The following is a 22287-nucleotide window of genomic DNA, read 5'->3' on the forward strand; positions in this document are numbered from 1 at the left end:
TAAGCTTGCTACCTTTATAGATGTTTTTTTTATTTATAACTTTTGAACAGCAGTATACTAATGTTGCCTTTATGTAACATCACCGGATCAGAATATCTACAGGTGGACATTCTGTCCCACGAGGACTTTAACAGTCTGGAAGCCTTACAGCATGAAATCAATTTAGGACATTTGAACAGTTGTATACTAATGTTGACTTTATTTACATATTGGTTTTAAAATATAAAAATTTAATTTATAGACAGGAATGAATTTAGTACAATATGAACTGATACAAGCCCATGTGAGGTCTGTAATAAATTAAAACTAGATTTTTCATCAACAACATAATTTTTATTAACAAAATTATAATCAACAACAATCATTGTAAATATATATATATATTTATATACAAATATAAACAGTATAAAAAAAACATATTAAAATTCATATTGAAAGTTTGCCCAGCATCAGGTGTTACATTCTGCATGTTTATTTGCTTGTTTGATGGGATATAACACCACAAACAGTTAAATTGTAAAATTTGTGAAATGGTCTATTGACGTTGGAAACATTCTTGTTGTCACTGTAGCATAATGTGTTAGGAAGTAAATGATAAAATGATCACCTACTGATAAATAAATGTGTAATTATAGAAGGTGGGAATAAAGGGTTAATATTATTGAAATAACATCTTAGTAGGCCTTTCATTAATGCTAAATACACAAAGATCTCACAACATTACATTCAGGATCTCATTGCAATCATACCAATTTGATTATCTTTTTTTCCACATATCTATCAGTTATATTAGTTTGTGCAAGTTACAGAATATCATTAATGAATTGGCTTCTGATACAAAGATCTTTATATAATATATATTCATGACTTCTGTCATGTAAATGAGACCAAGAATGTTGTAAGATGTGCATTAAGTTAGCACTGTAAAAGGTTGAATAAATTCAATTCGAACTGAATTGAGATCAAATGTAATAATGATGTTCAATTTCAAGTTTTGGATGGCATATGTTTTATATGTTTAGCTAGTTCCTTCTGTTACCTTTGTTTTTATTGTTTATCGTACCAAAATTATAAAGTATTTTTTCCGAACTTAACAATTGCTTCCTATTACTTAATGATTTTTTATCAAAAGGTTAAGGGAGAGAACTAAAAGGAGATATTTCAGTTTAACATAAATCATGTCTGAAAATTAGATTCAACTGTAGTTTACTGATGTTCAAATCTCCTAAATAAAATTGTTAATGCAAATGGGGAACATGGGGAATATGTCAAAGAGACAACAACCTGACCAAAGAGCAGACAACCCTGTACTATGATGCAAATCATGATGAATAACAAATTTATTGCAACCTATTCAAAGATAGTCCTGTTAAAATGTTGTTCTTCGTGCAATTTGGCACTGTGGTCAATTATTTGATATCTGTCACATATTTTATGTTGCATTTTTATGACTAATGATAATAAGATACTTCCTTCATAACTACAATGTATTATTATATATGACTCTTTTTTACATTTTTATATCTGTTCCTTCATTAAAAGTTCACAATGTTAATGGAGGTTTACGTTATATTTGAATTTTCTCTTCAACCTTTTCTTTCTGTTTTGTTTTCTACATGTAATTGGCAATATGATTATCATTCTAATTATTATGACTAAAACAAATGACAAGTAACAACCTATGCTGTTCTGTTTAAGCAGTGAATTAGTCCAGGATTCTCAATCAAATCCATAAGTAGCAAAAATAACTACTGGTATACAGTTATCACATCTTTGATTTTGTCAGCCAGAAGAAGTCCTAAAAAGCAAACAATGGGTCATTACTTTTTTTAAATATTCTATTAATAATAAATCTCAAGCTTGTTCAGCTTTAACCTAGGTGTATTGAAATGGAAAACTTTTGTTCATGTATGCCACATATATCTATCTTAAAATGCATCTTTTACAAACAAAAAAATATTGTAAGTCTGATGAACAAAAAACGTCAATACCAAAGTAATCCATTTAGATCAAGTATGCCACCAGTATTAGTATGTTCTGAGGTGTAACAATACCACAGGTCATGTATTGCCTGCTACAGAAATGTATCAAGTAACTACATTTTCAATACCAAAGTGGTTTGGTTTAAGTGTAATGAAACAACAACTATCCTCTTTCTTTTAAATAATAAAGGAACATTTTAGTGTATATGAGTGGTAGCTATCATCCCTGGTCCTACACCAAAACATCAATTGAGAGGTTTCATCAAAACTGAATTATAAGACAAAGTTGATAACCTTTATTTTTCCATTGTAATTGTTGTTAATTTATGTTTCAATATTCCAGCCACACCTGCATAATGAGTTAATAATTTCCAGTTGATAAAGATAATCAAGAATTAGTCGTATCTATCAGGTAAATTGGTGTTTAAGGAAGATCCAAAAGAGGGACGAAAGATACCAAAGGGACAGTCAAACTCATAAATCTAAAACAAACTAACAACACCATGGCTAAAAATGAAAAAGACAAACAGACAAACAATAGTACACATGACACAACATAGAAAACCAAAGAATAAACAACAGGAACGCCACCAAAAAAATGACAGAATAAAACATGGACAACAGGAATGGTCATTGGTCAGAGAAATTATGAAAGCAATAATTAAAATGCATTCAAAATAAAACATATTGACAGTAAGCACTTACCTGGGGTTTTCTCTGAGCTTGTGGACTTATCATCACATTTATCAGAGAGATTTGGCACTTACCTGGGGTTTTCTCTGAGCTTGTGGACTTATCATCACATTTATCAGAGAGATTTGATCCTTGCTGTTTAATGCTGTAGTTAGACTAGATTTTAATTCAGCTGCAGTCCTGACAAAATATCCTTTGCCACCAAAAGCTTCTATCATTCTCTCATAATGAGCATCAACAGTCAAACATGATGGAGGAAGACTAAAACATTTTAAATATAAGGATACAATACTAAAATTCACTGTACAATATACATTGTACATGTTTTGGATATATTACACTTTCATGCTTTTTTCATGCATCATTGGTTGCATTATCTTTTATACATAAAAGGACAAACATTAAGGTGAAGATTCTCAAAAGATAATTGCTTATATACAATACTAGCGAGTTTTCCCCTATCAAACTGTAGTTTGTCAGCCTTATATTTATCCATTACACATCAGACATACCCTACCATATCTATTTCATTTTGAAATGTGGAAAAATTAATGCCATTTAAAAAAAATATAGATTAGACTTTGACTTCACTTATATAGCTACATAAGCCAGATTAACCATAACATTTGAAAGACATTTGTTTGGTTGTAAATGATCATTGAATTACATCAACTAAATAAAATGTGAAGACCATTTCATACACTAAGGCTACATCACTCTGATGCATTGAAGGCCCTATGCAGTGTGTGCATTATTATTGCCATTGTTCATAAAATAAGGAACACAAATACAATTTTTGTTTCTGCATTTTCAGGAAATTATCATTCTAAATATCAATGAAAGAAATTAAGAAGTGCTGCTAGTTTTTCTTTTCTTTTTGGTACTAGTATTAAACATGTATTTTATAACTTACTTTAAAGGAAGATCTGTATCCTGTAGTGATTCCCATGACTCTCCATCCAATCCATTATAAATGCCATTGTTGTTCATAATTATCATTACAACTGGCAGTTTGTATCTGAAAGTGTACTGTGTTATAAATAAACAGCTGCGCCATGAGCGCATGATACGCCCGACGTCTTGTGTGGAAGTTTTATGCAATAATCATAAATAGTTTCTGAGAAAGTTTTAAGCAATAACCATATATTGTTTTTGAGACATGGTGGGACATGTGAAACCCCCAACCCGTTTTTTTTTATACTAAAATAAAATTTTGAATCAAAAACAAAAAGTATACAGATCTTTAGATTAATATAACGAAGAAGTGTGTAAAGTTTTAAGCAATATTCATAAATTATTTTTGAGATACGGCGCGACATGTAAAAAAAACCTCCCCTGTTTAACAAAATACTCAATAACTCCAAAATAAAGTTTTGAATCATCACCAAAAAGTATACAGATCTTTAAATTAATATGACAAAGAAGTGTGTAAAGTTTTAAGCAATAATCATAAATTGTTTTTGAGATACGGCACAACATGTAAAAAAAACCTCCCCCTTTTTTACAAAATACTCAATAACTCAAAAAGGAAATTTTGAATCATCACCAAAAAGTATACAGATCTTTAGATTATTATAACAAAGACATGTGTAAAGTTTTAAGCAATAATCATAAATAGTTTTTCAGATATGGTGCGACATGTAAAAAAAACCTCCCCCTTTTTTACAAAATACTCAACAACTTAAAAATAAAATTTTGAATCATAACCAAAAAGTATACAGATATTAAGATTAATATAACTAAGAAGTGTTTAAAGTTTAAAGCCATAATCAAGAATGGTTTTTGAGATATGGTGCGACATGTGAAAAAAACACACCCCTGTTTTAGTTACAAAGTACCGTAACTCAAAAAGTTTTAATCTTATTTCACCAAAAAGTATACAGATCATTTGACCATCATAAGAAACAACTATGTTAAGTTTCATGAAATTTGGATAAGTCCTTCTCAAGTTACAGTGTGACATGTTTACGCCAGACAGACAGACGGACAGACAGACAGACAGACGGACACCAGACATTTGTTTACCATAATACGTCCCGTCAAAATTTTGACGGCCGTATAAAAATGTTGACATGAATTTGATCAAACTGCAATGAGGAATGTATTTGTGATAATGACAACAGTTACATTGCATATCATCTACATTTCCATGGTGCATTACACCCAGAAAATATTCAATTAACTTAGATTGAAACAAACCATATTAAACCCAGAAGATAACTGTAGGTGTTAGAGTTCTTACAATGGCGATTTCGATATTTACAGACTTAATTGGCATACATCCCCAAATATAATCAATTCACACTAGATTTCTAACATATCTGAGATATAACTGATGTTGACACTTGACACAAACTTTTATCCATTTTCAATGAGAAAAGTTGGATGGAGAGTCCAAGTGCTACATAATTCTATACATTTTGATACTCTATATTCACATTACCAAAATGCATATATCTTCCCAGTTAAAATAAGAATCAGTCCTGATTATGAGATATTTATCAAGTGAACTTCAAGACATTTATTTGATTGAAATCTTCTGTTAACTGAATGTATTAGAGAGCCTTGGATATCAATTTGAAACATTACTGTTAATTGCTACGGTCATTTTCTGTAATCACTGTTCATAAACCTTCACAATATCAAATGAAACACTGATGGTATTAGCAAGAGCATATCTCTTCCTAAATTATCAAGCGACCTTAACTTCAAATGATATATTACTGGTGTGATATTTTGATATTACTTTTATTGAAACTTGACCTTTGGTATGAGAAAGCTTATAATTTCAATCGGGCATCAGCATTTTCATATTTCTGTAAACCTTTAAGGCAAGGGCAATGAACATCTTTGCCTTAAAATGCAGAAAGTAGAATTGGTGAATATGTACTTACATCGAAGAAATCTTTATTTCTTACCTACAAATCGTCTCCAACTCCATCCCAGAAAATCCAAAAGCTGAGTCTCCTTGAATGGATACAACTTTTTTATTTGGGGTATGATCCTTACACCAAGCTGCTGCTGCAACAACAAATCCAAGTCCTACACCCATTGTTCCATATGATCCAGCATCTAATCTTTAAAGTTAAAATAAAGGTGTTATCAGCTAATTTAAAGCTCTAAATAGGTATCAATATCTTAACTTGAAGGAAACTGCAATTTGGAATATCAAATTTATTACATCACAATCGTTTTATAAAAACTATAGATATACATTTATAGTAAATAAGCTGGGCAAATTTCAACTTAAACATATGGAAGTTGGTATGTGACGGTTGCGGTACAATACAATGTCCTACTGGTATTTAAAAGGCTGTAAACCAATCAAGAAGCTATACAGTACACATAATGAAAGTTCAAGTGTCACATATAACTTAAACATTAACAATGAACTATAACAAATGAGATCATGGTCAGAAAAAAACCTGTCAAACAGATATAAAATTGAGAAAGGAAATGGTGAATATGTCAAAGCGACAACCACCCGACCATAGAGAAAACAACAGCCGAAGGCAACCAATGGGTCTTCAATGTAGCAAGAATTCCCGCACCCGTAGGTGTCCTTCAGCTGGCCCCTAAAATATGCATAATAGTACAGTGATAATGGACGTCATACTAAACTCCGAATTATACACAAGAAACTAAAATTTAAAATCATACAAGACTAACAAAGGCCAGAGGCTCCTGACTTGGGACAGGCGCATGTTCACTTTAAAATCCTCCCATTTGCCAAATATCATTGACATATTGTTCATAGTATCCAAGAAGCTTTGACTACACTTTGAAAACTATTGCTTGAGGTGAAGCTGAGGACAAAATTTGGTATCATAGGGACAACTAGTTTGCTATAACACTCAAAACCAGTCATTAACAATAGTTGTCGTTTGTTTATGTAATTCATACATGTTTCTTGTTTCTCGTTTGTTATACATATAAGACCGTTGGTTTTCCAGTTTGTATGGTTTTACACTAGTAATTTTGGGGCCCTTTAAAGCTTTTTGTCCGTGTGAGCCAAGGCTCCGTGTTGAAGGCCTTTCATTGACCTATAATGGTTTAATTTTATAAATTGTTATTTGGATGGAGAGTTGTCTCATTGGCGCTCACACCACATCTTTCAATAAGAAAACAACTTTATAAAAAGTTGATCTGCATACACCACTTGGAAAAACATAGTCTATCTTTTTATGTTGGGTATACTTTACGAAAACAACCCTAAGATAAATACCTGTGTCTAGGCAGACTGTTCAGTATCATGGTCCTACTGATATCCATTGTGTTAGCTCCCTCACTGACGATAATGCAGTCTTTTGGTAGTAGTGATCTTATCTAATATACAAAGTAGTAAACAAAAATATTTTTTAAGCAGATTAGTATGATAAATTCATGATTGCACAATTCTACAATATTTTTCTTTTAATAAACTCATGAACTGATGGAACTGTGTCAATCACTTGACTTTATGTAGTGAATACCACAGTGATAACACATGGTTGAAAATGTTAAATGTATAAAACTAAGAACATACATTATTTGAGAATAGCACTTTTATAAATTAACTCAAAATGTTGATATTTCTTTTGGGTTTTAATTTATAGAAAAAGAAACTTAAATAAAACAAACGAAATATTTTTGGCAATATTTAAACTGCTGAATTATTTCCTATCCAGTTATCTGTATCACATTTGGAAATCAAATGTTTCTGCTGAAAGTTGAGAAATGTAAGAATTCCAGACAATACATGGTTAAGGAGGTGTATCCTCCAATTACCATAGAAACTTAATATCAAGGAAGCCGCTGCAAAAGCATGCCATATAAAAAAAATCAAATTATTCAAATTCAATTAGTAAAGATGATAGGCAAGCCTGGTGATGGTAGGGAGTCATCAACCATAAGTCTTTAGGGAGATTATATTTCAAAAGTTTTTAAAGATAAACAGCTATCTAATTTTATATATAAACTAACCTCATCATAAGCAGCAAAGTAATTCATTGGAACAGATTTGTCATCTATCATTTGCTGAAAGAAAGAAAAAACTGTCTTGAAAAATCTGTAAATGATGCTTAAACAGAAGACATACTCATATAATACAAGTAACTTTTAACAATTGTTTGATTATTTAGTTTGGAGAAAAATATTAGGCTGTAAAACTTTATAAAAAAAAAAGCAATAATTGTATTCATGATTCAACATTAACTGAAAGGATTCATGTCATATAATGTGTGTTTTTCTATTAGTTTAAAACATATTCCACATGGTACATGTATTGTTACCTCATTTTCTACTGTATTAAAAAACTGTTATAATACAGAATATGCTTTTACTAACTCTATAGAAGTCACTCTGGTAAAGAAAAAATTATTTAGCTGTCTTAAGAGCAAGAGGTCATAGGTTCAATTGCCTGCATGTCAAGGACAAATATATAAAGTCTAGGAGTGATGATTGAATCATTTTTAACATTTTTAACAATTAATGATAGGAAAAGGTGGTGATAAGGACATAACATTTGATGCACTTCAAAGGTGTTACAATTGCAATCTCTGGCCATATTACTGACAAAAACATTACATAGCATAAACATTTTAGTTTAAAAGAGAAAAAAATGTGGCAATACTGTACCAGTAAAAAAACTTATGTTTAGTACTGAAAATAAATAAATCAACCAACTCAGAAATCTACCTTTTTTATTAGTAAATATTGTTAAATATGCACTGGTTTGCAAGGTTGTGTACCTGTACTGATTTCTGATTAGCTTGAACTTTAGAATTCAATGTTTTCCACCAAGGTGATTTGGTACTGAAAGCAAATCTTCCTGGCATTTTTCCATAAACATCATTTATCTGAAAAAAGATAAATCATTATTTTTAATCAGAATATGCTGCAGTTTAACTATTTTTGGGAGTTTTATTTCCTTTGTTTTCATATATTAAATTAAGGCAGTCAGATTAAGAGATCCTATTAAAATCAACTAAGATCAAACTTGAAAAAAATTGTAATAATTGAAAATGATAAAATCAAAATGTCAAAAAAAGAAAAGAAAATAAGAAAAGATTTTCACCCAGTTAAATGCTTGTTACCTGTTGAATTATAGCACCACAATCTCCAACAAGAGAGACAGCTGACTGTACATTGTTTCCCATCTGTTCTGCACATATGTCAATCTAAAATCATAAAACAGTCTTATTCATTCAGCCTTATATTAAAAAACAACCATCACATTATTCAAAATGTTTATTGCACTCTTACTTAGACCCAAATGTGAAATTGAACTAACTTGCTTTGTGAATATATTTACTTTTTCTATCTGTTCTACCCCGAATTGTGTTTAAGATGGTACCCAACACCTTGACTCATATTAATTTGGCTCATTTAATTTTCACAAAATTTTGACAAAATGATTACTTTGACCCTTTGACAAAAATATAAAAATTTCAAAAAATTTGAACCAACCACGTTATCAGAAAAAATTCCATGGTTATAGCAGTTTGACAAACACTTATTTTTATCATTGAGAAGCTGAATATTTCCTTAACAATACAACATGATTAAGGTCATATGATACAGTTTTGATCCCGTATTTACAGTTTGATGAAAATTTCCATATAGGCTATTTTTTGCCTGATTAAATCAAATATGTAATAAAAAATATACCTTCATACGTTACTTTTTGAGTTAAATGAGGTCGAAATTTTGTATATTTGCTCAAAATTTGGATTTGTGGCCGTATTTTCCCTTTCGAAAGAAAGACATAACTTTTTTGTTTTAAAAGATAAACAGTATATATATATATCTTTATTCTTTATTGTTAAATAATTTGTAATTTCTGTATTTTATAAGTATCCTAAAAACTTATGCATTTTTTATTCAGAAATAACTCATATACACAAATGGTCATGAATTGAGAAAAAACGTAATTTTTTGCTGTATACTTATCAACATTAAAAAAATTGCACTATTTACAGTTTTATAAAATTTGGTTCACATAATCTCCCTGCAAAAGGAAACAAAATGTCGTTTTAAAAAATAGGGGTTCATGCACTCGTTTTCAAATTAAATCAGTTTGAATGATAAAAATCAGTTGAAAAATGCATCTTTTTCGCAAAAATAACATTTTACGTAAGCAACGTCATTACCTCCCCTGTAACTGTATCGTATGCCCTTAAAATGTTTAGCTGATTTTTACAGAGTTATCTCTCTGTAGTGTTAGGTACCACCTTAAAGCATGATATAACTGTATGTATTTCATTTAAAAAACTATTTCTTTTTAGTGTTTATTTTTTTAATTAAAAAATTATATTTATTAATTTATTCTACAAGCATTTCTAGTCTAATTTTATACAATTTCAAAAAGATGTGTAGATAATAAAAAAAAATCACCTGGATAATTTTGACTTTTGGATTGAATCTTGGAGGTAGACCAAAGTGCAGAATCCAGTTAAGCCTAGCACCAAGTAACACTATTACATCAGCTTCTTGCAATGCTCTGAAAGAGACAATCAAAGAACTGTGAATTCTATTTTATTTAACATTGTTGTCTTGTACCTATTTTTGTGTCTTCTGTAATGCTACTATTATCACACTCATTGCTTGAGATGGGTTGGGTATTCAATAAACTAAGTTAACCAACCCAAATGTCTTTAAGTCTGTAATCACAGCATGATTTTTATCATATAAAAGTAGGTCATGATGAAAATTTTGATATGTAAAATGTTGGTCTTCCATTTTATGTTGCAGAGTCTATTTGATTTCTTGCCATGTTTTTTTAAAACCTTATGCAATAAGCATCCACATTCCACAAGGCCATTTTTCTTGTGAACCTCAAACCTGAAGACCAAAAAGCCATCTTCAGTGCTGCCTAAAATGTTGTCTTAATTATAATGCATTACTTTAATTGAAATATTAAGTGCAAAAAACAGCAGTGGAACTAGGAAGAATCAACACAACAATGATAAATAGTCATGTTTTCTTCTTACTTTGATCTAGCTGGAGCCACACACAGTGGATGGTCATCTGGTAGTACACCTTTACCCATTGGTGTTGGTAAGAATGGCAGTTTACATCCTTCCACTAGCTCTCTGACAGAATTTTCTGCTTGTGCATATGCAGCTCCTGTGAAGTAGATTACAACCAATAAAAGCCATGATAGTATTGGGGATAATTTCTTGAGGTTGAAAAAAATTATAAAAGTACAAAATAAACAGATTCTTCATGGAGCATGAATTGCTAGTTTAGTAAAAATATGCAATATAGATTATGAAATAAAATTGTCTAGTTTACATCTAGAAATGTTGATAGATTATTTTGTTTACAACATCTGTCTATCTACTATAGTTGCATGTCTTAAAAGACAATAGGAGAAGACCATGTCTAAAAAATAACATTTCAGGATAAAAGCATTTATAAAAGCCTATAGGAGTGATGGCCCTTTTGTACTATCATTAGCCTTTTTTTTTTTAGTGAACATGTATACTATATTTAAATATAATGTGAATGCTACTTCGTAGTAAATTATCTTAACCAAAAACTTTAATCTGAGAATGTACTATGATATAATATCAAGCAAAAGTAATATAATATTCAGTGAACCATGAAATCAATGTCAAACACAATTTTTCTTAAAATTTAAAAGTTTACATTATAATATACATGTAAACCTAGTTTCAAATTGATGTGAACAAAACTTCAGGGTGAAGTTAAAATTCATCCAATTATGTTGTTTAACAAATCTAAAAAACCCTCAGCCAATGTGATGCAAACAACAACAACCCTTTCTGAGGTATCTCTTTGTAACTTTACCTACTTTCTAATTGAACCCATGTTAAAAACATATATAGTTAGAAAATTAGTATTCCTACCTTTCCCAATAATAACAAGAGGTTTCTGGGCATAGTACAATAAATCTGCAGCATCTCTCACTTTGTCAGGGTCAGCTAAGGTCAATGGAGGTGGTGGACATACAACAAAAGGACTGAAAGATAAAAAATAGCATCAGAGTACATGTATCAGTTGTAATCATCACAGTGGAATTGCCTCAACTTCCTAGTAAAATTATGCTGCGTTATCTAATAATTTTGGTGGTGTTAAGGGTCATAAAAGAATTAATTTTAGAACATGGCAAACTTACTCAAAACAGATTTATTCTCATGTGCTACTCTTCCTATGAGTAAAAAAAGATGCTCTACAGTGTTGTGCTGTAACAACCATCTCAATCATCCATGACAAGTGAGAGAATTATGATATTTGATTAATGATTTTAAATTCAAATTTACACATTTTAAAACATTCTCCTACTTACCATTCATTATTCATTTCATGCAATTGGTTAATGAGTAATTTAACAAAAACAGGCATAAGGAAACACAATCATAATAATACTAAGAAAAGAGTTTGAGTCTATGAACTACCTTGGTATGCGTATGGTAAAGTGCTTATCTGGTGGGCAGGAAGTTGGTGATTCTCATGACAGGGGTAAGAATACTAAAGTGTTGCATTAATATTTTATCATCCAGCCCTTAGCATTCACAAGTAGGAGCAATGTCAGTTAAAATAAAATATATGGATTCACATGTCTGCCAGCAGATCACTTTATATGTGAGTTAGCTGGTTTAATTGACCTAGGATTGATGGCATTAACTGTCATTAAACAATCTTAAAAAAGAACAAAAGAGTTTTTATAAGTTGCACTTTGTAAATACAGCTGTTTCTGAAAACACGCCTCTTTTGGGGAGAAATTGAATATTCATAGAAAATTAATTTTGTTTACATACTGGTTCCCAGTTTAATATGCTCTCTGTGTTCCATATCGCAGAGACATAACTTGGGAAAGTTACCATTAAATAAACATGTGCATATTGTTTACATTGAAATCTGTGGTAACCTTTCATTCCAGGTAGGGGTAGTTAAGAAAAATAGTGTAAGTTTAAACTCTGAGAAGTTCAGGGCATATCAACGTTATATGCCGCATAGCCCTATATTATGACCTTTAAAAAAAATTGTGGTGCAAATGAACTTTCAATTCTAGGATAAGATTTTTTCAATACTTCATAGTAAAAGTGGTACAGTTTTAGCCGTAAAAGGAGTTCCTATGGGAAATTGCATTGTCAATATTTACAGAAATGCAACCTATAACTTGTCACATTTACCTGATATTTTTTTCAAGGACATTCTGATTAATCATGTTGCCTGGAAAATCTAAATACACAGGACCTGGTCTACCAAAGGTACTAAATCTCACTGCCTATAAATAATACACTATCAATGTAATTTAAGGTGGTACCTAACACTACAGGGAGATAACTCTGTAAAGTCAGCTAAATGTTATAATTATATTGTGTTGTAGAAGGAATATTAAGCTTCTCAATGATTAAAATTGGGGTTTGTCAAACTGCTATAAAACCAGTGTAATTTTTCTGACAAAACGGCTGGATCAAAATTTTTGAAATATTTATATTTTTGTTAGATTTACTTTGACAAAATATTTTGAAAATTAAACGAGCCAAATTAATTTTAGTGAAAGTGTAGGGTACCACCTTAATATTCCAACTGTTAATTAAAACAAGTCAATGTTGAACATCCATGTTTCCTACTCCATTATCTTATTTTTTTGTATCATCTTTCTACAAGGCAACTACAAAGCAGAAGCAACTTCATTTAAGAATTTATTTTTATTATCAAACTTCAAGAAGTTAATGATAGAGATATTTTGGAACTGAATTTATTTTCATAATGTTCGCATATTTAGCAGTTGAAATAACAACACCTTAACCTTTTCCCAGGAAAAAGTTTTACATGACAAGCATCTTACTTTTACCTAATACAATAAAAATCATTTACATGAAAGAAAAAAACATATACTGACCAAAATCACATTATAAAAGACTCTTCAATCTAAATTCATTGCAAGCTTAAGTTATCATCTAGCGAACATATTGCAATAATTGCTATGCTTATAGTTTAAACATAGGCTAAATTGAAAAATTGAACTCAATTCATGTTAGGTATTAATAATATAAAATTCTTATATGAAGAGTCATTTTATGGGCATTTTGGCCCCTCGACTTTCAAAATAAAAATTACTTTGAATCTATCAAATATCATCCTTCAAATGTTTTGTCACATTACGAGATATCTGTATTTCTATTTTTGAATTTTGTATTAATACATATCTGTAGAACTTCAAATTCTTACATTCAATGCCAAACTTCCAAAATCGCCTCATTTCTATAACTTTCATTTTGGTCTCTTGTGGAGAGTTGTCTCATTGGTAATCATACCACATCTTAAATATGAGACAAGGGCTTACCTTTTCAACATAGAAAGGAATTCTTCCTGTTGAATTTGGTCTTGCTGTATATTTTGAGAAAGGACGTGCAATATCAACCTACAAAAAAATTATGTCACATAATTAAAACTTCTTATGCAAAAATCAAAAATGTAGCAAATAACTTTTGGTTGAGATTTACAACAATAAGTTTTTCAGAATGTTTTTTTTTCCTCATTAAATGTGCAGACTTTTAATTAATTTATACATGCATTCCCCCCTTTGCCACAAATTAAAACATCAGAAACAAGTACAGTGGCATCCAAAATTTATGACAGTAAGGATCAACTAAGCATACTTTTAAAAGAAGATCATCAATGTATCATTTTACAAATGTTGAAAGCTTTGAGACTGTGTAGTTTTTTTTTCATGATTTTTTTTTATCTATTTTTAAAATCAATTCAAGCGCCAATTAGACACTTAAGAGTGGAAAGTTAAAATAAAAATCATAATCTATTTCTACTTTGTGGTATGTTGACATATATTCTTTACAAAAAGTATTGCAAATTTATAGCAAACAATAATGTGTGTTAATAGTACAAGTTTGCCCCAATCGCACTATCATTTGCTAGTTCAGTGGACCTTGAAATTGGGGTCATAACTCTAATTTGGCAATAAATTTAGAAAGAGCATATCATAGAGAACATGTGTACAAAGTTTCAAATTGATTGGACATCAACAACTTCATCAAAAACTACCATGACCAAAAACTTTAACCTGAAGCAGGACAGACGAACGGGTGAACAGACGCACAGACCAGAAAACATAATGCCCATAAATAAAGCATAATAAATGGAGCATAAAAAACAAATCCTGCTAATGTATTCTGAAAATGATTATACTGTTAGTTTCAGATTTTTTTTTATCTCTCTGATATATCAATTATTACTATATTTGCTGTTGTTGTTACCTGAGGACACTCCTGAAAAGCATCCATCCCTTCCTGGTCTTGTTCACTTGATCCACCAATCACAATCATTGGCCTAATACAAATGTGGTCAAAATTATTATCTCAAACATCATGCATTCGTTTTAAAAGAGACAATTTTATTGTATTTCCAACTAACAAAGCATTGTATTGATACAACCTGTGTTTTATGTCATGACTGTTTTGCACATTTTAACAAAGTTTTAACTATACATAACGAAAGTTGAATAAAATACATTAATGATTATTAACTATACCTAAAACAAATTATGAGTCAAATTGCAGATTGAAACTGCTTTATGCAATAAATTGTATCAATACTAAAATTAAAATCAAGACAACACAATGCAATAAAGGAAAATAAGTGTCCTTATTTTAATTTTTTCGTGTTTTCAATATGTAATCTTAATATTACAGAAATGTAGCATGATCAACATCAGAAGAGAATTCCACTCAAACTCATATAAATAATAGTCTTGAACTGCAGTTAGAAGTGAGTGTCTGCTCCATGTTAAAGGTGTCTATGTGACTTTCTGATGAAGAACAGCAATAATAGTGTTGTTACTTTTGGACTTTTAATTTTCATATGATCATGTTAGTGTTGTGAGTAACCATGGTTGACATATCTCCTTACAGAACTTTGATGTGTTTGGAAAATAAACAACAAAATAAATTTAAAGGAATGTCAACATTTTTTTTTCTTCTTCTAAATACAATTGACTCTTGTTATCTCAAAATATCAAAACAAGATGTCAGTCCAAAATGAGAAAAAAACACATTATATTTACTCCTGATATCTCAAAACTTCTGTTTTCTCAAATTATTTTTCAGAATCAGTTCAAGTTTAACATAGCAAAAGTTGAAAGTATATCAACTTTATTTACCAGCAGTTTTCCATAGCATTTGACATGCCAGCCAAGGCATGTACCAGTCCTGGTCCAGAGACAACCAGACAAACAGCAGGTCTAAAAGTAAATGTTAGAAATTATAGTGTCATAAAAACTGCAACAGATAATTGTATAAACTAGAAGAACAGCAAGCAAAGCTTACAAAAAAAATAAACTGGCCCAACATGAAGCAAATCCTTAAACAAAAGATAATGGAATAAAAACTAGATGTATCACTGTCAACATATTTTCATTCTGCCTAACAAATCAGTGGAAAATATATTTCAGAATATTTTTTTCATTTGGAACTTATGTTATGAAGGAACTTCTATTTTGTGAAGGTGTTAAGTAAAAATGTCTGTTCAACCAATATTTTCATCTAATTTTCAAAACCCAAAGTACAAAATGCCTGAAAAATTCAGCAGAGTGCAACCAAACTTGATATAGTAGATTCTCATTCTAAAAAAAAGCTCAAAGTGTGAAGGGCGTTAGTAAAAAGGCTGTATAACTATTCTTTAAACAAAGCAAAAATCAGCCGAGAAGTTCAATCTGTAACTCATGAAAGTAGACTAAGATACTAATAATCAGCTTAATATGTGCAGGCATGTTGAAATTAAGTCTGTATAATTGTTCATTGCAGATTGATGAAATGGTAAAATGACAGATAAGGGTTAATATGTTTTAGACTTTTTATTTGTGAAGGATTTTTATACTACATGTATTTTGAGACAAAAGTTACTATGCATATCATAAAGAATACCTACTTTCTTGTCATATAGCCAATGATTGAAGCACCATAGGATGCCTGCAAAAAATAATAAATGAGTTTTATCTTCTTTTTTTTTGTCCATTAGAAATGCTTCAACTCTACTGTACAGAATAAAGACTTTAAGAGCATGAATGCAGTTATAGTGACTATAACTAATCATAAGAGAAAAATAAACCCTTAAAAAAAATTGAAAGTGGATTAAATAAAAATCAAAAGCATCTCTAAAACTGTAACAATAGTTACTGAATACTGTGATAGTACTTTAATTTGTGGGTATCAATTTTCGTGGTTTGAGGAAAATTTATATGTTCGTGGGTTTTTAAATTCGTGGATATAAGTTTCTTAAAAATAAAAAAAAATAAATTAAAATTAAAGCCAGGTTACAAATAGTTTGGATTGAGGAAATTGCAAAGTAAACATTGATCCATGTAAATCGTAGTGATAACACTAATAAGCCCATAAAAAAGTGTTCAACAGATTAAAGACCAGTGAAGGTGTTAATTAGGCCATAAACATGTCACCTAAAGAAAACAGTAACATAAACAAATGCTACAAACGTATCTTGAATTGTCAAATAATTCTTATCAAAATCAAACCCAGCATGAATTTATAATTTCCCTTATGTACGAGAACTACCAGGATATAATGAACACTTTATCATATCAATACTGGAAATCTGACTTTCATCGATCTTAAATATTTTTGAGAGAAGTACAGTTTAGGTTATTTAAGCTTAAATGGGTATGATCATGCACATGGTTGTAGTTCTATGACTGCTATTAAAGAATTCTTAGATTTGGCGTTATTCAATATATTCTCTAGATCATATCAGTAATCAAACCTACCGATGGGGATCTTCCTATGACTTGATTTTCTCAATGGTTGTTTTATTTTGTTGGACACTTAAATTCGTGGATAAAGTCATCCACGAAAACCACGAAAATTGATACCCCACGAATAAAAGTACTTTCACAGTAGTATACAAAAAAAGTTTTTGAAGTAGAATGTGAATATCTTTAACACTCTCCAATCTTCTATCTGTGATACCTTATGTTTTGTGCAATTGATTATTTCCTCAATCTATTACCTCAAATCCACATTAGTTTAAACTTATCTATTCATCATAAAAACAAATATAAATATCATCATACAAAAATACATGTGCACATTAGTAATGGGATTCAGAAATATGCAGTACTAAGCTGAAGATATGTAAGAGTTATTATCACCATCATTAATACAGTATTAAAATCAAGAAAGGAAATGGGGAATGTGTCAAAGCGACAACAACCCAACCATAGAGCAGACAACATAATCTGTTTATGTAATTACAATACAATTAGATGTAGTGATCAAACTTTTAGCATTCTTGAAACACCATTTGCATGAAAAAAAAATCTTTGATTGATTATATACTCACTGCTTGTTCATTTCTCATCCCTATGTATCTTATTCCAACTTCCTGTGCTGCCATTGCTATTTCTGTGACAGGAATTCCAACAATTCCAAACATGTACTCAACTCCCTGCAAAAGTATATATAATATGGGGACGAAGTCCCCAATTACGGTAGAAAAATCAATAAAAAAAAAAAAAAAAAAAAAAAAATTGGGAAAATTTTCCGAATTTTTCATTGTACTAATGAACTCAAAATCGTTAACTTTTTTTTTCAGATCTAGTTCCTGTTCCGGTTTTCCCGCATTTGCGCAGAAATCTGTCTTGTTTGCATGAGACTGAAAAAAAATTATATTGATCAGTCTAGTAAAATATAAGATTGGAACTCAATAAAATTTTAATATGATAATTGTTTGATTTGAAAAAAAACAACGTTACCTGATGGAAGGGTTTCTTTTGTTTACATTGGATATGACGTCATAACTTAAAGAACGTCACAGCTAAACAACAGAACCAAAATCGGGAACGTTACGGTATTTCTGTATCCTTTATTAACATGTTTGAAGTAAAAAAAATATACATACAGACTTCGTCCCCATTCACAGGTTATGCCTGCCTCATATTAGACTGCATAAATATGTGTATTTTTCTTTGGGGGATTGAAATTATACTGATTTAACAAAGGGTTGGTACTACATATATGCTAATTTTTTTAAACATAAGCAACAACCATGGTAAACATGGTAAAATCAATAAAAATTCAAACCCTCATGATAATTTTTTGGTCTAATAAGACTAAAATGTTACCTATAGTTAAACAATCTGTTGATATTGACTAAAAAGACAAAGAAAACCAACAAACGTCGAAAATTTAACTATTAAAAGGGGGGTTCCGGGAATGGAACCCCCTTTTTTTGGACGATCAACTGGATCAATGCATTGGGATGAGGACATGTGGTTGGAACCAACCAACCCCCTTTTGTCCTGGGTGGGGCCCCCTTTTTAAAATGGCTGGATCTGCCCCTGGTGTTAAATGGTGGTCCAAAAGTTTATGTCGTCTTGCAAGGCTATTTTAATTTTTACATCGTAGAAAGGCGCCCCAGAAAAAAATTAAATATAAAATAGCCTTGCAATATGGCATAATTATTTGGACTAGTTAAATGGGTGCAATTTAAAATGATTTGGGCACTATGACTTAAACTTCATTCTAAAGCAAAACTTGCCCAAAAGGTCAAAAGATAGAACTTCATATTATCTTGTTGAGCACGCACCGTCCGGCGTCCCACATGAATACTAATTTTTAAATTGTGAACAAATCAATTAAAGGTATCCTTTTTATTCTAGAAATAATTATCATTGTGCAAACCTGAGCTTTCAGTGCAGTACAAAGTATATGAGCACCGTCCATGGTTTTCGTGTCGTCTGCCATTTTGTAAGTCACGTGGGAAAAGACAAGATCCGACTATTCACCTACAAATAAGACACATACAACAAAAACATACCCAAAATTAATTTTTGTTCATAAAGATTTTTAGACCAAATTATTAATCAATAGAACTGTTGTTATGGTTTAGGCGATGTCAATGATGTTAAACTACGCCATATAGACTTTTATAGGATTGTAGAGAAGCCCTTGATAAACTGGCTCCATTACTCTTTATGGACTTTAGTTTCAGGCATGATGGACTGCTAATCTCTAAATACCTCATGCCAGTTTAATAGATAAACTGTCCTTTATAGTGTCTCTTGGTAAATAATTAGAAAGTTCGAAAAGTAGTTATGCAGCAACCGTTCGATTTTCTGGGGGGGGGGGGTATAGGTTACTATGGGGTTTTTTCTGGAAAAAATGCTTGTTTCAAGTTTTTGGAAAAAAATAGATTGTTTTTCGCCAAAGTCGTTAAACAAATAAATTGTCGGGGAAATAATCCATAGCCCCCACCCCCCACCACCTCCCGGAAATCAAATGGTTGCTGCCTTCGGCTGATAATTATCCCAAAAGATGTATACCATGTGCAGTGTTCTATTCTAAATAGATATAGGAACTAAGGAAGATGTGATAAGAGTGCCGATGAGACAACTCTCCATCCAAGTAATAATTTATAAAAGTAAGCCATTTTAGATCAAGGTACGATCTTCAACACGGAAGACTTTTTTTTATTAATGTGATTTTATAATATATATTTTATATAGAAGATCTCTTGGCGTGACTACGGAGATGACAACACTTTGTAGTCCTCAGTGATTTTGACAAGCTTCATTACACGATGCATAGGCGGATCCAGGGGGGTGGGGGCGGGTGGGCTTGGGGTTGATTATATAGGGAATCATTGAATCATGACTGGAGCGGGCCCCACTCTTAGGTCAGTCAGCGCCCCCTGTTTGTCCCTATTTAAAACATTGTTTCAGTCTTTGAATGCTTGGTATTTTTTTCCACTTCATAATAGTTCTCGGAAAAATTGGTTGTTTGTAATTTCCACACACGGTTTGTGTAGCACTTAAATCATAATTTGTGTGTCTGTCTATTATGAACAGGACTGTTCATTATATATAAATAGTCTTGTAATTTAAATAATTACTGTTGAACTGATTTTTTTTTTGTTTTTAATTTCGGTGAGGTATAGTGTAGTAGTTTTATGGCAAAAGTCGAATATTAACATTTTCTCTAAAGCGATAAATTCGACTGATGAAAAGGGGACTTCTTCGTTGTATTCGTTCATTTTTTTTTCCATTGTCAACATTTATATGTACGGCTCTCAAATCACACCCCTTCTCAAGTGTTCATCTATTCAGTGAGAATCAGATGCAGGAATCTATCCTAAAAGATGCAGGAATATTTCCTAGAAGATGCACACATTTCTTAGGAGAAAGCCGAATGTTGAACTAGCTTTGCTCGAGATACTATTCATGTGTGTCAGTGTTCCATTTCAATTCTTCTGAAATCATAATTCCGAGGTACTATGTTGGGTTTTTTTTTATGATTGGCGGTCGCAGGAGTATGTGCTTGTTGTTGTCTAGTTTATAAAGGATAATCTTGGTTTTGATGACTACCTAGCGTTTTTTTGTGTGACATTGAAGCACATGACACACTTCGTTGGCTTGCCCGTGTTTCTAGATGAATGAAAACTTCTTGGAGTTCCAGGTAGTCGTCCATTGATATTATTGGCCGATACGATACAATAAAGAAAAAACAATTTAACTTCAAGGGATATATTTTTTTCTAAGTCAAAAATTTATTTTTTTACTTCTTAGACGCTATCAATCATATTTTCTTTCTTTCAAAATTTAATACTATATTAAGGTATGGGGGGAATCTGGATTCAGAATAGTTTTTTCTTCATCTGCTAACCCCCAAAAAATATTTGTCTTCATCAAATTGGGAATCAGAATATTTCTAAGTTAAAAATCATATCCCGGCTCCCCAAATTGTAGTTCCCCAAACCTCGTAAATAAAATGGCTGCTTTTGATTCAAACCATAGGTCTTTGATGTGACAAGAAAGAAAACAAGAATGCACACGCGCTTACGTGTAATTGTCTCGCCTTCTATACTAATCATTGATTTATGTTGATAGTTCTAAATATATAGCTTTACTACAAATATCACAAAAACTTAACATGATTCAACTTAATGAGGCAAAGTTCAGATAAACCAAACAAGAATCAAGGAATGGCATGTACACCTTACAATCATTCAAAGAACAAAAATATAGTTGACGTTTTCCTTATAGATTCTAAGAAATAGACTTAACCAAGAAGACTTAACATTGACCAATGAACAACAAATTAGGTCAAGGTCAGAATTGCCATCCCAGACAGACATACACCTTACAATCAATAATTATATATAGTACCTATGAAACAAACTTAACCATGAAAACTTAACATTGAGCAATGAACCATGAAAATGAGGTCAAGGAATACTAAGATAATACCTTACTGAAAGACATATACACATTACTACCATTCAATCGACAAAAATTAATTGACCTATTGTTTATAGTTTATGAAAAACAGACAAAATCACAAACACTTAACTTAAAACACTTCAAGCAGTGAACTGTAAAAATGAGGTCGAGGTCAAATAAAACAAGAGAGACTGACATGTACATCATTAAAATTTCCATACACCAAATATAGTTGACCTATTGCATATAGTATTTGAAAAAAAAGACCAAAAATCAAAAATTTCACTTTGCCCACTGAACTATGAAAATAAGGTCAAGGTCAGATGACACCTACCAGTTGGACATGTACACCTTACAATCATTCCATACAATAGAAATAGAAGACTGATAGTATCCGATATATGGACTTGAACA

General features: G+C 31.1%; 1 protein-coding gene across 1 annotated transcript; it reads right to left on the reverse strand.

Annotated features, from left to right (window-relative positions):
* Positions 1-418: 418 nt before the first annotated feature.
* Positions 419-19427, reverse strand: LOC134706876 (2-hydroxyacyl-CoA lyase 1-like). The gene is made up of 18 exons (XM_063566209.1): positions 19337-19427; positions 17997-18101; positions 16572-16612; positions 15805-15885; positions 14903-14975; positions 13975-14052; positions 12815-12909; positions 11528-11640; positions 10646-10781; positions 10050-10155; positions 8750-8833; positions 8405-8512; positions 7638-7691; positions 6901-7001; positions 5594-5752; positions 3589-3693; positions 2750-2936; positions 419-1798 (listed from the first exon to the last, which is right to left on the reverse strand). Exons 1-18 carry the CDS (start codon positions 19397-19399, stop codon positions 1766-1768), a joined length of 1722 nt encoding a protein of 573 aa, XP_063422279.1. The 5' UTR covers positions 19400-19427; the 3' UTR covers positions 419-1765.
* Between the last annotated feature and the right edge of the window lie 2860 nt (positions 19428-22287).

This window comes from Mytilus trossulus, chromosome 2 (assembly GCF_036588685.1).
Source record: "Mytilus trossulus isolate FHL-02 chromosome 2, PNRI_Mtr1.1.1.hap1, whole genome shotgun sequence".
In the NCBI taxonomy this organism is placed as follows: Eukaryota; Metazoa; Mollusca; class Bivalvia; order Mytilida; family Mytilidae; genus Mytilus; species Mytilus trossulus.

Excerpts from the sequence above, each read along its gene's own strand:
- LOC134706876 (XM_063566209.1), bottom strand. The coding sequence starts at position 19,399 with ATGGCAGACGACACGAAAACCATGGACGGTGCTCATATACTTTGTACT. Across the intron at positions 14,976-15,804 it reads AATGCTATGGAAAACTGCTG|GCCAATGATTGTGATTGGTG; the intron begins GTAAATAAAGTT and ends CATTTGTATTAG. Across the intron at positions 7,692-8,404 it reads CTAATCAGAAATCAGTACAG|CAAATGATAGATGACAAATC; the intron begins GTACACAACCTT and ends TCTTTCTTTCAG.